Source organism: Mytilus galloprovincialis, chromosome 12, assembly GCF_965363235.1.
Source record: "Mytilus galloprovincialis chromosome 12, xbMytGall1.hap1.1, whole genome shotgun sequence".
Classification (NCBI taxonomy): domain Eukaryota; kingdom Metazoa; phylum Mollusca; class Bivalvia; order Mytilida; family Mytilidae; genus Mytilus; species Mytilus galloprovincialis.
This window is the reverse complement of record NC_134849.1, coordinates 54,093,396-54,109,106: the sequence shown is the minus strand read 5'-3', so window position 1 is coordinate 54,109,106 and position 15,711 is coordinate 54,093,396. Positions and strand designations below refer to the sequence as shown.

At 31.3% G+C, this 15,711-nt stretch overlaps 1 protein-coding gene across 2 annotated transcripts; it reads left to right on the top strand.

Moving 5' to 3' along the window:
* On the top strand, positions 1 to 15,363 carry LOC143054243 (uncharacterized). Of its 2 annotated transcripts, none has more exons than XM_076227173.1 (8): positions 1 to 178; positions 4,543 to 4,720; positions 6,622 to 6,716; positions 8,404 to 8,480; positions 10,162 to 10,248; positions 11,395 to 11,432; positions 13,162 to 13,181; positions 14,440 to 15,363. In XM_076227173.1, exons 1-8 carry the CDS (start codon positions 94 to 96, stop codon positions 15,336 to 15,338), a joined length of 1,479 nt encoding a protein of 492 aa, XP_076083288.1. In that variant the 5' UTR covers positions 1 to 93; the 3' UTR covers positions 15,339 to 15,363. The 2 variants fall into 2 exon arrangements, with proteins under 2 accessions (XP_076083288.1, XP_076083287.1); XM_076227172.1 differs by having other exon boundaries at positions 13,159 to 13,181.
* The last annotated feature ends 348 nt before the right edge of the window (positions 15,364 to 15,711 follow it).

Here is a 15,711-nt window from a genome sequence, read left to right as displayed (position 1 = left end):
AATCCACTTACTACTTCCGATAGAAAATGGACAAATTCAAAAAGCGAAAATAGCTTTTTATGTATTTACCGTAGCGATTTTTTACTGACAATCATGGCTATATGCAAATTTTTTGTTCAAGGCCATTGTAAATATGGAAGCAGCTGTAGATTTGAGCACCCAGTTGGGGGCAATGCAGGTACATTTTGTACATTTTCACTTTTCAGATAATTTTCTACTTCCATGCCAAATTATATCATAGAATAGTAAACACAGGCACTTGTGTCTATTGATGTTTACGCATGAAAGTTAATAGTAGTTATTTCCATCAATAGGGACAAGTGCTTATGATTGTAACAGATTAAATATTAATACAGTGGAGTCCCCAGTGTCCGTGCGGCCCGTGATATCGCATATCAGCTGATTTCGTCATACATTGTATCAACGCAGTAACACAAATAATATCGATCTTTTTATTGTTTTAGCCCTCCAAAGGGATAAAAAAGATTAAAATTGATAAGTTCAAGAGTTAAGTAATAACTGCAATCCAGTGATTTATCATATTTGGCCAATTTCCATTTAAAAAAATTATTACCTCATCACATAGAATTTGTTTTATTTGACTCAAATTTATATCAGATTGATAGTGACTTTAGTGGAACCTCCCATAATCAGACAGTTCCATAATCTGACAGCCGGACAGTACGACAACCATATAGTCCGACACGCAGCCAGTAGCTCTTCTCTGAAAAAAATATGGCTTTATCTATGTATATAGATAGACATGGAAAGTTTGTAAATTGGTATATATTTTTACACAGAAAACTATCAAATCAGTCAGTATGAGGTCTTGTACAGGGCTGCAAAAATTCTAGTCAAATAGTTATGACGTCTTGAACATGTTGAAAGGCAAGGAAAGTCGTCACAGAAAAAAATTAAAATAGCCTTTCAAGACTTCATAATTCAGTCAGGGGTACTGCTTGTACAAGTTATTTTTATTTACTTGAAGAAGTTAAAAAAAAATATACTTATATAGTAAATTATAATGTTTGAATAATCTCCCCTTAATTTTCTCAAAAATTTACTTATATACAGTACCATGTACATGATGCATGTATACAAGTAAATTTTTTTACAATCCCACCAAAATTCTCAAGTTTTGAGATGTAAAATCAGGCCTTTATAAATGATATTTCTCAGGTTAGCTCATAATGTTTTATTAAAGTTTAATGTTTTATCTCATTAATTCAAAGATCTTAAGTATTTGTGCTGAACCTTCAAAATTGCTCCTTTGGGGTTGTACAATGTAAATAACCAGTGTTCTGAAGATAACCGACAAATGGGATTACCCATTTTCTTTGTCCATGAAATTACTCTTAAATGATAAGTAAAGACATCTGCAATAGGCAGACAAACTAAAATTCTAATAGAGCAAAGAAATTCTAAGAATTACAGAAATAAAGATAAGATGACTTTTTTACTTATACAAGTTATACAAGTAAAAAAATCTGAATGTCTAACATGTCTAAGGGACAGTCAGTTTTTTTTTACCTATACAAGTAAATAAAATTCACTTGTATAAGTATCCTACAAATTTACTTATATAAGTATATTTTTTTTACTTTTTCAAGTTCATGTAAATAAAAATTACTTGAACAAGTAGTACCCCTGACTGTAATTATTTGGACTACAAATTCAATGATCCCATATGAATTGCAAACGAACAGAATCCAGATATGTTCGCAAAAAATATGTTCACCCCTTTCACTTTTACACCTTACACATTCTTGCAAAGAGTCTAATCACATCCTACATGTTTTGGTTTGTTTATTATGAAACAATGATAAATATATATATAAATAAGACTATGCTGTTGAACTTTACACTTATCATGCTTGTACAAAAAACGGTCTTTAGTTTAGTAGTATGTACTTGATAATAGGACAATGCAGTTGATTAAAAATTAATCCCTTCCAGGCCCTTTTAATTTGTTTTCCAAATAATTGATATTACATGTACCAATAATTGGTAAGTTCCAGGTCGATAGGTTCAAACAAAAAGATTTTGAAAGCAGAGAAAACTGTGCATCTAAAGAATGACTTAATCAGATGACAATACCCATACTTAAAATCCAGACTAAAATAAGGCTTTCACATGCATATAACATGCATGATCATGATAATTAGATACATGTACTTTTATTCAGTCACAGCCCTGCAATATCAGAGGGGGGTGGGGGTGGGGGTAATCTAGTATATGGACCATAATTTGGTATTCAGCCTTTGGTTTCTTTTTGTATCCTTTTTTGTAAGTTCTAAAACTTTTAACTTTTATTCTGTGGGTTGTGTTGGTGTTAGAATAGTATTAATGGAACAATTGAGTTTTTCAAGAAAAAATTAATACATTTTGATTCACCGTTTACGTGACAGGAAACCAATCTTTATTTTCTTTATTTTGCACAATATATTTCAAAAGACATAAATGAACACCATTACTAGTGTTACTTGCTTCATGTTAATATTTAAAATCTATTTTCAATGTTAAATTAAAGTTTTTTTTAAACGCGACAGGAAACCATAAGAAACCGAAAGCATTTTTTTAGTTTTATTTTATTGCAAAATCTGCTTAAAATAATCGGAACAGTATACTTTTTCTTAAATCCATCTTAAATGTAACAGTATTATAAAACTCTTAAATATGTGCTTGTTTTGAAAACAATTAGTACAATTTATTCAGAAATTTCCATATTTTCTTCATTGATACAGGATACCATAATCGTTGTACATGTTGTATCTTGATGTTTTAGCCAAAAAAATGTATTTATATTTGGTTTTGAAATTCCAGTTATATACAATTTATTCCAAATCATTGGCAATGTAAAATTCTTTAAATCCAGTAAAGAAAAAAACTTTTAACTTGTAATTAAAATCTTTAAAATAGGCACCATATGATATTTGTGACCTGTACACCATCTACATGGTTTCCACATTTTAACCTACTTTAGTGGGCTAAAATCAATAAAGTACTTCCTTTCAAGTCATGCATGGTAAAAGTTTACTTCTCCTTTGACAAGTTTATTGCGTTTCTGAAAAGTGTTTGCAGAACATGAATAAAAAAAAATAATTAAAAATTGTGACAAAGATACCAACTTTGTACATTCCAAGTGTAACAGTATATTAACATGTATTTATTATTAAATTATCTTTATTCACCTAAAATATCCAGTAATATTTACTGCTGAAGCAAAATCAATCCAATGAGCATCGGCAGAATGATAAGAGAAGTAATGTCGATTGAATTTTCCAAGGACCCTTTACATCGTTATCCGGAAACCAAGTGTGTTTAACGTCTGTCAAATCTGAAATCGATTTTATCAAGTCATTGGGCATTTATTTTCACACAAGATCGTATGTAACATTATGCACATAGGAAAAATAATAGACCCCCTGCGCAATCTCTTTGAAAATAGTATTTTCCTTTTTTAAACAATACGAAACAAGTCTACAGATTATGTTTACTAACATCCTGTTGGAAACAAAAACAATGTTTAGACCTAGTATTTCATATATTTGGCCGTAAGGGCGTGATCACATGTTAGTCACATGTTTCACGTATGACCGGAAATGATTAGAACTTAACGACAAAAACAATTTTAATAAAAAAAAAGGAAATAACTGGACTTCTGTTTCGTGTGAAATGTAACGCATAACGATAACGTCATTTTCTAACTTTATTATTACGAAGAACAAAACTAGAATGTAAATCATCTCTGATTTACCTGTTTGAACATCTCGCGAGAGTTCATATTTGCATATTGTTATAAAGAATTCTATTACAACAAAGCAGATTACATCATCTAAAATTTGCGTTACGAAATCGGAAACCAAAGTAACGCTAGTGTTCTTACACCTGCTACAGAAATACTTTTAGTTCTCGGCATTTTCTTCTGACTATTCTTATTGGTCAATGTTCTTTATTATTTGAAAGCAAAAGTTACGAATTTGCCGGTGACGATTATCTATAAATCAGTCAGCGTTATGCACTTCGGAAGTGAAAAGTAACGCGAGAAACGACACAGAAATACGGTCGAATAGTCTTTGAAATTTGTTAATTTCAATTTTTTCTCTAGGGAAGAGTAGCATACTCTTGTATGTTGATAAAAATAAAGGCATCTTTAGATGTAGTTACAACTTTTCTTACACTAATACACATTTTTATCACTTTTCTATCGTTATAGGAAACGAGCCCAATAGCAAATTATGGTCCATATATATATATAATTATGCTGTAAATTCCGAAATTGAAATTTATTGCGATGTTTTTGTTATTGCGAAAAATGCGACAAGATTATAATCGCAATAATTAAATTTCACATTTTGTAAAATTTTGAATATTTATTATACATGTTAAACATTTTAAACAGGATATTTCTCAATATTGCAATAATTTAAATAGCATTTAAGTCTTAAATGACAAAATCGCAATAATAAATTCATACATTTCCTTCTGAATTTATAGTAGTGCATGTTCCACTGCCATAGCTACAATATAAATATATTTTAGGATATGCTTACTCTGCACAAAGACAGTTATTTGGAAGTGGGGGCAGTGGTAGAGGAGGGGGAGGAGGAGGGGGGAGATCTCAACAGAACACAAACCAGTACAAATGGCAGGCCTCGGACTACAGCCAAAGACAGGGACAACCCCAGGCAACACAACAGATGTCTACTAATGATGTTATGTAAGACTTTAAATTTCTATTTCGGAGCTATGTTTTACATATTAACTGTTTTACAATACTTCAATTCAATTCTTTTCTGCACAATACTTCAATTCAATTCTTTTCTGCACATGAGATAGGGTATTACCCATTGAATTCTTTTCTGCACAGACGATTTTGGTGGTCAGTATATAAAGAAAATTCAAGATAGGCTTGACCAATGCTACAAGATAGTAAGAACAAAGTTAGTTGGTATACTATTTTTTCAATCTCCCACCCCATATGACTTATGTAACTTTATTGATTACTCACAGTTATTGTCCATTTGACTTCTATATATTTGCAGAAAAAAATTCTTAAAAATTCATTTTTATAAATTAATAATTTTTTCCTCGATGTATGTTAATATATGATATATACGAACTCTGACTATTAATTTCATAATTTTTGGTCAATAATTGAAAAAGTTTCCATTAGGTCTCTATGTTAATTTTATTTTTTGAAGTGTTGATTACCTGATGGAGTAAGTATAAGTAGTGTAACAGCCTTCCAATCAAAACAAAAACAACATAAAATGTACATGTGCTTTTAATGTTTGAAATGGTTTGTTTATTTGTACCATGTGACTTTGTATATTTAAATATTAAGATGACCTCTACTGACCATCAACCAAACTTAGAGTTCATGTCATGTGATTGTAATAATTGTATATATGATAGGAAACTGCAATTTCCATTTTCTGTTTAAAAACTTATTAGATATAGTATAAACTAGTAAAATAGTACTTTATAGGCAAAGGATATGAAAATGAATAATGTTTTATATGTTTACCTTCATATGTTCTGTTAGTGGACTTAATTTACCAACTATAAAAACATTTTTTTAATTTTCCCAAATTGTTTGCTTCCAAGATGTGCATTTTGCAAATTAATAAATAACTGAATGCATATTAACTTTAGTCTGTTTTTTTAATAAACTTTTCAGAGCCTCTTTGCATTGTTATAAAACTCACCATGCTAAAAGCATGAAAAGCTTGTGTATAGTAAGTTAACTCATATAATGACATAAAATCAATAATCAAAACTACAAAGCGATGGTCATTTTCATTGGTGTCCTTTAATATTCAAATTGGTAAAGTCACATGGTTCAAATAAACAAACGTTAAAAGCACATGTATGTTGTTTTTGTTTTGGTTGGAAGGCCGTTACACTACTTATACTTACTCCATCAGATAATCAACACTTCAAAAAATAAAATTAACATAGAGACCTAATGGGAAACTTTTATAATTATTGAGCAAAAATTATAAAATTAATAGTCAGAGTTCGTATATATCATATATTAACATACATCGAGGAAAAAATTATTAATTTATAAAACTGAATTTTTAAGATTTTTTTTCTGCAAATATATAGAAGTCAAATGGACAATAATGAGAGCTTGTTCAAAGATAATAACACCATGCAAATATCAAGAGGGATAGCATGGATAGTATTTTTTAAGAAATTACAAATTTCAAACAAATAAATATTAAAAAAGATAGTATCTGACACAAATCTGACAAATGAATATATGCATACATCATCATGATCATGTGCATATAAAAAAAAAGATGTGATATAATTGCCAATGAGACAACTCTCCACAAGAGTCTAAAATGACACAGCATTTTAAAACAACTATAGGTCCCATTATGGCCTTTATCAATGAGCAAAGCCCATACTGCATAGTCAGCTATATCAGGCCCCGAAATAACAATGTAAAACAATTCAAATGAGAAAACTAATGGCCTTATTTACAACGGCCTTATTTATGTACAATTTACAAGAAATGTTTTAAATAATATTGCACAGGTTGACTTAATATAGACTTTAATGTAAGTCATTTGAATGTTAGATGTTCATTGCCAATTTTTGTTTCAGAAACACACTGATTTCAGAAGTTACAGAATGGGAAAGCAACAATATGTGGCCATTTTCATGTGTTGGATTTGAAAAAGATTCTCCATCTATACCAGGTATATCTTGCGTTGTCTGCTATTGTAAACATTAACACTGGTATGAGTAGGGGGTTGGGGCATATTAAGGGAGTTCACTACTCAGTTTAAAAATAAATAGCTTTTCAAAACTCTGGTATATATTGATAAGGGATTTATAAAGGAATCAAATGAGCAAAAAAATAGGTAGGTCAATGTGCATGATGTGCTTGTTTTTGAATTACAAGCCTATGAAATTTTGGCTGGAAAATGTTCTCTCTTGACTTTTCATAGCTTTATCATAGACAAGTTTAAGTTCTCATAAACTATTAGAAAATAATTAAAATTTTATTAGACTTTTACAGATGGCTTATCATTATACATCATAACATGTAAAAGATTTATAAAAAAAAAATGGGGGTCAATAGGCAAAATTTTGTAAGGCATTAAAATTGATAAAACAAGAGGATTCTGTAAAAGCAGACAAAAATTCCAAAACATGACAAGAGAACATCTTAATCTATCCCTGTCTGTCTCTCCATCCATCCATCAGTCTGTCCAGATTTGGATACATTTTGTGATTATCTCCTCCTACAGGTACATCTTCAATATTTTGTAGGATTTTAATACCCATAATCATGATAATGCATTTAATCATGGTAATGAAGGTGTGCATGGCCACATGATTTAGATTTTTGTCATATATATTCTGAAAAGAAAAAGGTTGCCAAGTTGAACTATTTTTTTTTATTTTGGTACAAGCTGAAGAGATCATGCTTTTTTTCCAGCTATCTTCTATAGTTACATGATCCATAAATAGTGTTAAATTTATAATTTCAAATGGTCAGGTGGGAGCATCATTTGTTTACCATGTTTACAGACGGCATAAAAAATTCAAGCTGTATGCCAATATCACTGTTTGTCAAATCTAAAATATGTGGATCTTTACTCATGAATGACAAAGCAGAAACGGAGGTTCATTGTCCATATCTAGTTATTTTTCTATTGTTTTGTTGACTGATTGCCTTTCAATTTTTTATGCCCCACCTACGATAGTAGAGGGGCATTATGTTTTCCGGTCTTTGCGTCCGTTCGTTCGTCCGTTATTCTGTTCGTCCGTTCGTCCCGCTTCAGGATAAAGTTTTTGGTCAAGGTAGTTTTTGATGAAGTTGAAGTTCAATCAACTCGAAACTTAGTACTCATGTCCCCTACGATATGATATTTCTAATTTAAATACCAAATTAAAGTTTTGACCCCAAGTTCACGGTTCTCTGAACATGGAAAATGATAGTGCGAGTGGGGCATCCGTATACTATGGACACATTCTTGTTTTAGGCTCATCATGTTTATGTTTTGTCTGTTTGTCATGACTGTTTGTAGTGTTTTGAGGACTTTAACCTTTAGTGGCAGATCCAGAATTTTTCATAAGTTGGGGCCCACTGAGAAGCAGTTTCTCGAAGAAGAATTATTGGTGACTTTCTGCTGTTATCTGTTCTATGGTCAGGTTGTTGTCTCTTTGACACATTCCCAATTTCCGTTCTCAAAATTATGATACAGTACACACACATGTACAGGAGATAACTATTTACAAGTCAACACAAGGGAGATAACTATTTACAGATTATACAGAATGTTTTAGGATCACAAAGATATTGTGATACAATTAATTCTAATATTACAAACATGCATCCATGTACCACCTGTTAAGCGTTTATGTTTTATTTTACAGAATTCACAGATCACTCTCCAGAAGAATTAAGAACAGCTGCCTATGAAGCAATGCAATCAGGAAACATGCAGCCTTATGTAAGACAGAACTTCAGGATATTGCTAATCTGTTTAGAAAATAACAAGTTTTCTTAAAGAGTGTTTATATAGCATGTATAGATAATATATAAATAAAGGAACAAAAAAAGCAGAAAAAATAATATGCGTACATGTGTGCTTGTTTTCAAGATATAAGATATTGGAAATTTGGCAAGAAATAATTTTCTAGCAGATATTTCAAAAACAAGAGAAGCAATATAACAGCATGATTTTAAAACTGTAATGAGTAAATATGTTCAGGACATGTGGAGGGGGGGGATAAAGAAGTTTCCATTTAACATGTTTAAGGATGTTTGCCACTCTGTTTCAAAATAACAATTTTTAAAAAAAACTGTGTTAATTGATAGTATATCAAAATAACGGAACTCAAAAAGAAAAAAAAAATAATGGGTCTATGTCTTTGTATTTGAGATATAAGCCATTATAAACTAGGGGGGCCAAATGATTCTCTGAAGATTTTTCATACAATTAACATTGTAGCTGTCTTCAAAAACTATGAAAAAATAACAAGCATTTATAAGATTTTCAATGTGGGTTTTAAAACTATATGAAATAAGATAAGGAAAAGAGAAGTAGATGGATAAACCAAGAGGATTCCTAATATCTGACAAATATTCAAATAAAAGAGGAGTGAACATCCATATTTTTATTTTTGTATTTAAAATTTCAGCATAACTGAGGTTATCTCCCTTTGCCTAGTTAATAACATTGTGATTATTTTACTTTGTCCAAGATTCACCTAACAAGAAGTATAATTTTATAAAAATGATAAACTTGTATAGGAATTGGAGAAGATCGTTCATCAATTTTGTATAGAGTACTGCAGATGACTGGATAGCACAAACATCAACACCACAATCTGCTTGCTTTAAAAGCTAATATTTTGTCAAAATTTTTGGTAAATTAAATGAGCCAAATTGTCAGCCTACCTAAGATGGTACATAACACTACAGGGAGGTAACTCTGTAGAAATCAGATGCATGTTTTAATCACATTCTATTGTTAAGGAAATATAAGGCTTCTCAATGATAAAAATTAGTGTTTGTCAAAATGCTATATATATATATATCCAATGAAATTTTTCTGATAAAATATGTGGTTGAATTATTTGAATTTTTGTCAAACATTTGTCAAAGGGTCAAATTTAATATTTTGTCAAAATTTTAGAAAATTAAATAAGCCAAACTAATTGAAGTCGGAGTTTGGTACCATCAAAACAGTAATCTGTCATGTCTGTGTGCTCAACTCAAGAATATGTTTGAGGGGCCTGACGGGTTATTTTAGTTCTTAGTGATCGGTGCATTTTTGCTACAGTGATCTGTTTTTCTACAGATTTTTCTCTTTTTTATATTTTCCTGATCTGTGATCATGGAAATTTATTTTCTGTGAATTGTGATTGCCAAAATTCAACTTGTGAATCGTGATGAGACCCCCCCCTATTACTATAAACAATAAATCATTAAAGTAGTTCTTCTGTGGATCAAGGGTAACCAGTTGATAAATATAATGCATTCTACACAATGTTTAACTTTTCCCATGGAAAAACATCAAACTAGCAGCATAATTTGAACAGATGTTTATATCACATCCAGTGACAAATATTTCATGAATATTCAGGACATTTAAACTGTTGAGAATGTATTTTTTACTATTTTTGCAGATTCAGCAAGCTGAAACATTGATAAATGAATACAAACAGAAAAGATCTCAAGTAAAAACTATGACAATGACACTGAAACAGAAATTAGTAAGTTTATACTCTGTTGCTTTTTTTTTTAAAAGATCAGATATGAAATAGTGTTGTATTCTTGAAATCGTCCATTCTTTTGGACTACTATGAACATGATGATTTAGAAAAGCTCAGCCTCTTTCTTACAAAGTTTAGAGATTGAATATTTTGACTATTAAGTCATGATATAAAAGTGTTGCAAGTATTCAAATAGATACAAGAAGATGTGGTATGGGTGCCAATGAGAAAACTCTCAATCCAAGTCAAAATTTATAAAAGTAAACCATTGCAGGTTAAAGTACGGTCTTCAACATGGAGCCTTGGCTCACACTGAACAGCAAACTATAAAGGGCCCCAAAACTTACTAGTGTAAAACCATTCAAACAGAAAAACAATCGGTCTAATCTATATAAAAAATGAGAACCCATTAATAAACTACAAAATCTGATCATTAGGTTCCTGACTTAGGAAATTATGTTCAAATGCTAGGGAAGAAATCTGGTCACCCAGAAACACACCATTTCTACAATTACTGTGTCCAACACACTTATATTGTTGGATCTAACTTCATGTAAATTTGACATTTTTTAGAACATAGAAGGATATTTATGGAATGATCACCCATGCCTAAAAAATATCCACCAAATATAAAACACATGATTAGTTCTTCAATATTGATCACTGGGCTATTAACTGTGATAACTGGATATTTGTTAGTTGCCAAGAAGTTTTCCTATCCAATATTGATGGTTTTGCATCTTCCTCCTTAAAAAAACTGGTCGCAAGGATAAAGAAAAATGTGCAATGATTGCTGAAATTGTTTTTTTAAAACAGAAACAAGCAAAATAATAGATGATGGTTTTTTTCTGCTCATGTAAGACACAAAATTAAGTTGCTCACCAAAATTATTTGGTTTACAGTATCAATCAGATCGTCTTTTCCTAAATTTGCCGTCGACAAGTTACACATAGTAATGTGTCAACAATTTATCTTAATCATGTTAATAAAATGACTGTTATCAAAATCAGAACCATGTGTGTCTGTTTGAAATATCAGCTGTGGCTGATCAGAGGGGGGTTCCTGCAGGGATTGGAACCCCCCTTTTATTTTGATGATCAATGCATTTGAATGGGGACATTATTTAGTTTTTTTTCTATGTTACAGATATCAATGATTGAGGATTACAGACTGAACAAAAACAAGTATGTTTAATTAAAAAACTATCATTGTTGTGCACACAACAGGCTTTTCTGGATATTACTTTAGATTTTGACTTAAAAATATTCCATCATTATAAGAAATATTAAGATAACAGTTATTGTTGTTCTTTTGATTATTGATCATTTTAAAATATTTTCTGGAAGATTTGGTCTGTTAATACAGAGCCGTGGTGGCCAAGTGCATGACATATATAGTATATTTATAGTGATAATTGGCCTATCAACACTGATGTTAATTTAAACCCTTCAAGTGGTAAGGTGTGTTGAAATCTCTCCTTTATTGTCAGTTTTCTTGCTGAAAGTCAGTAGTTTCCACACAGTATACAGATCCTGCTTTTGGTATATTAAATTGCGATGAAATTTAGACATTGACCATTTTCTAGAATTATGTCCTGGTTATCTTCCTGATGTCTTTTCTTAACCAATTTTTTTTAGATAATTATATGTTTGAAAAAAAAAATCTGTGTTCATTACACATGTTTTTGAAAGTTAATACCTTCATCAGGAACACTTGTAACTAAAAGTTTTGAATACCAAAAAAAATTATTTAGAGCAAAAGAAAAAGGGAACTCTCAATTACAACCACAACTACTTAAAAAAACAGATATTTTGTAGTACATTTTTTTAGACAGTAAATTCTAATCTTTATGATATTGTGCCTAAGCTTCATTATGATTATTTTTAATGCGTGGTGTTCTAATTTTTGGACAAATTATAACAAAATAAGAGAAAATTTCATTAGCTCTAACTATTACTAGATTTATTTCACCTGACTGGGTGGGGTTTAAGAAGTTCGCTTAATTAAGACAAGTCCATCTATCATGTCTATAGACAGGAGTTTCGGGATAAACTAATTAATGAAGAGTCCATTTATTCGTCCCATATCATACACTCAGTTCTTTTGTATATGTGTTTGGTGACACTGATAGGTGATTAGAATTCCATAATAATTATAATGACAATCTCCCTTATCACACAGATCTTCAAATAGACTGTCTTTATGCAATTTAAGACATAAGCTCCTCCCGATCATTTGAAATAACATTAGTAATAACAATATGGATAATTTTATGTTGTTTAAAGTAATCAAGAATTGTTGGACAGCATTAAACACACTTATGTTTAAACTTTTTTCAACAGAACTTAAAATTCATAATTCATGACCCCACTTTTTTATGTCCCACTTATGCCGTATGGACATTCACTTATGCCATATGGGCATTATGTTTTTCGGTCTCTGCATCTGTCTGTCCTGTTTCAGGTTAAAGATTTTGGTCAAGGTATTTTTTGATGAAGTTGAAGTCTAATCAACTTGAAACTTAGTACACATGTTCTCTATGATATGATGTTTCTAATTTTAATGCCAAATTAGAGCTTTGACCCTAATTTCACAGTTCACTGAACATACAAAATGATAAAAAAAAAAGAATTACTGTAATATTTTTCTGTCTATGTAAAAATAACATAAACAATGTGCACCACATTTTTTATGTTATCGTGGATAGACAGAAAGAGTATTACACTCATTCTCTTATTTCTATTTAAGGCCGAAGTAAATCATGAAAAAACGTTGATGGGGTCCTGGTCACATGACAAAATTATATCTATGAGCTATTTATTATTAGACATAGCACTGTCTGCCAATGAGAAGTAGCATTATATTTAAATTTTGATTATTCAGTTTAAAAAGATGTTTTTTTATTTTTAGCAGAAGTGGATCATCTAGTTCAAGTGAGTACTATGTAATTGAAATACAGAATTCGTGAAAAATGTATTATATCCTTTTCTTATTCTGTTGAAATACATATATACTTATAGATCTTGGATGGTAAATTTTGTTCAATTTATTTTATGAAAATTTTCGGTTATTTGAAGAAATCATTTGGTAACTCACACTTATGCTCCCACCATCAGTAGATATGAACTGTTGACAAGCTGTACAGGTTTGGAGTTCCTGCTGCAACAGAGAATATTTAATACCAACACTAATACGATATAAGTGCCTGCAAGAGAGTATTACTTATAAAGGAGTATGTTCGATAAGGTCCTAAAATGGCCCCCTTTTTTAGCGTAAATTTCAAATTCAGATTTATTTACCAATATCACGATAAATTATAGCTAATACATTGACTAGATAGGATATAAGCCATTTTATTGAAAATTTCACGTTTCTGCGTTTCATTATGACGTCACAAGTTGTACTCATATTGATTTTTCACGAAAAAATCAATGAAAATGGGTAAATTTCCATAGATTATTGGACAGGAAACATAGAGCGCATACGTCGACAACAAAGATCTTTTAAAATAATGTCTTTAAGGCAACTAAAAGCATTTATTATCTTGTAACTATGAACTTTATAATTGGGGCCAAATATGGCCCTTACCGAACTTACTCCTTTAATTTATACATGTATTATAATACACATAATATCAGATTATGAATTATTGTGATGTATCTATAAAAACATGTATTATAATATAAAATTCCAATGTCTATATTGACTTAAATTCACCCTAAAATGTGAAAATGGATTAACATTAACAAACAATTAAATAATCATGATAATAGCAAATGCATTTTTTTTTTTACAAATAAAACTACTCCATTGTATAGATATAAGAAGATGTGGTATGAATGCCAATGAGACAACTCTCTATCCAAGTCACAATTTGTAAAAGTAAACAATTATACAGTATAAGTTATAGGTCATAGTAAAGTAGGGTCTTCAACACAGAACATTGGCTCAGACAGAAGACTAAGCTATAAAGGGCCCCAAAATGACTAGTGTACAACCATTCAAACAGGAAAACCAACAGTCTAATCGTTATTAAAAACGAGAAACAAGAAACATTTTTTATTATAGACTCATGAAGTTATGAAAAATAAAATAGATGTATCCAGACTTAAATAGCAAATACATATTTTATAACAAATGAAATTACTTCATATTTAAGACAAATGATTGTTTTTATCATGTTTATTGTAGATTCATCATCACTATTTAGTAAGTCTAACTCAGCCTTTGGAGGGACATCTTTTGGATCTTCAAGCTCATCAAGTTCATTTGGATCAACTGGTTCTGCCAATGCTTTTGGCTCATCGGGCACCAGTCCACTTTCTGCTGCTGGTACAAGTTCAGCATTTGGAAGTTCAGGTAGCAGTCCTCTTGGTTCAACATCCATATTTGGTGCAAAAGGTTCAAGTTCAACTTTTGGTGCAACAGGTTCAAGCTCTACATTTGGTGCAACAGGTTCAAGCTCCACATTTGGTACAAAAGGCACAAGTCCACTTGGTGCTACTGCTGCAAGTTCCGCTTTTGGGACACAACCATTTGGTGCTTCAAATATTCAAACTCAGTCTGGATCACAAGCTACATTTGGAACCTCAGCTTTTGGAGCAGGAACTTTAGGAAGTGCCAGTGCTTCATTTTCTGCTACTCCAACAGGACCTTCACCCCTGGCCTTTGGTACACAGCAAAATCAAGCATCATCATCCTTTGGTCAAGAAGCTAGTAACTTTACATCAAGTGGGTTTCCTACTGTTGTCCAATCTTGTTTTGGTGCAAGTCCTTTAACAAGTCAGCCACAGGCCACAGGATTGTTTGGAAAACCAGCACCAGCTCCTGCAGCCAACGTCTTTGGAAGTTTTACAGCACAATCATCTGCAAGCGGTTTTTCTACTGCAGGGCCTACTCCGTCTGCTTTTCCCTCAGGCGGAGCGTCACCAAATGCTTTCCCCTCAACATCAGCAAGTAGTATTTCAGACAGTCAGAAATATACCCCATTGAATCAGTTAACAACTGAAGAACTTGAAGCATTTCAAGCACCTACGTTTACCCTTGGAAAAATTCCAACAAGACCTCCACCAAAAGAACTTGTGTTTTGATTGTTTCATTAAAAAATTTTTTTTTTTATCTTATATGTAATATTATGTCTAAAATCTTAAAAATAACATTGTGACATCAGCACTGTTTTTGTCGAGCCTGCAACTTTTGCCAAAGAAAGCTTGACATAGGGATAGTGTTCTGGTGGCAGCAGTGTTAGCTGACTTCTTAAAAGCTTTATATTTTAGAAGGTGGAAGACCTGGATGCTTCATGCTTTGTATATAGATGCCTTATGTTATGAAGTTTCCATCTGTCACATGTTCATTGTCCTAGACCTCATTTTCATGGTTCAGTGACAACTTGAAAAAAAAGTTTAAGATTTTTGTAATTGTAATTTCTCTCTTATTATGAGTAAAAGCTATATAGGATAATCA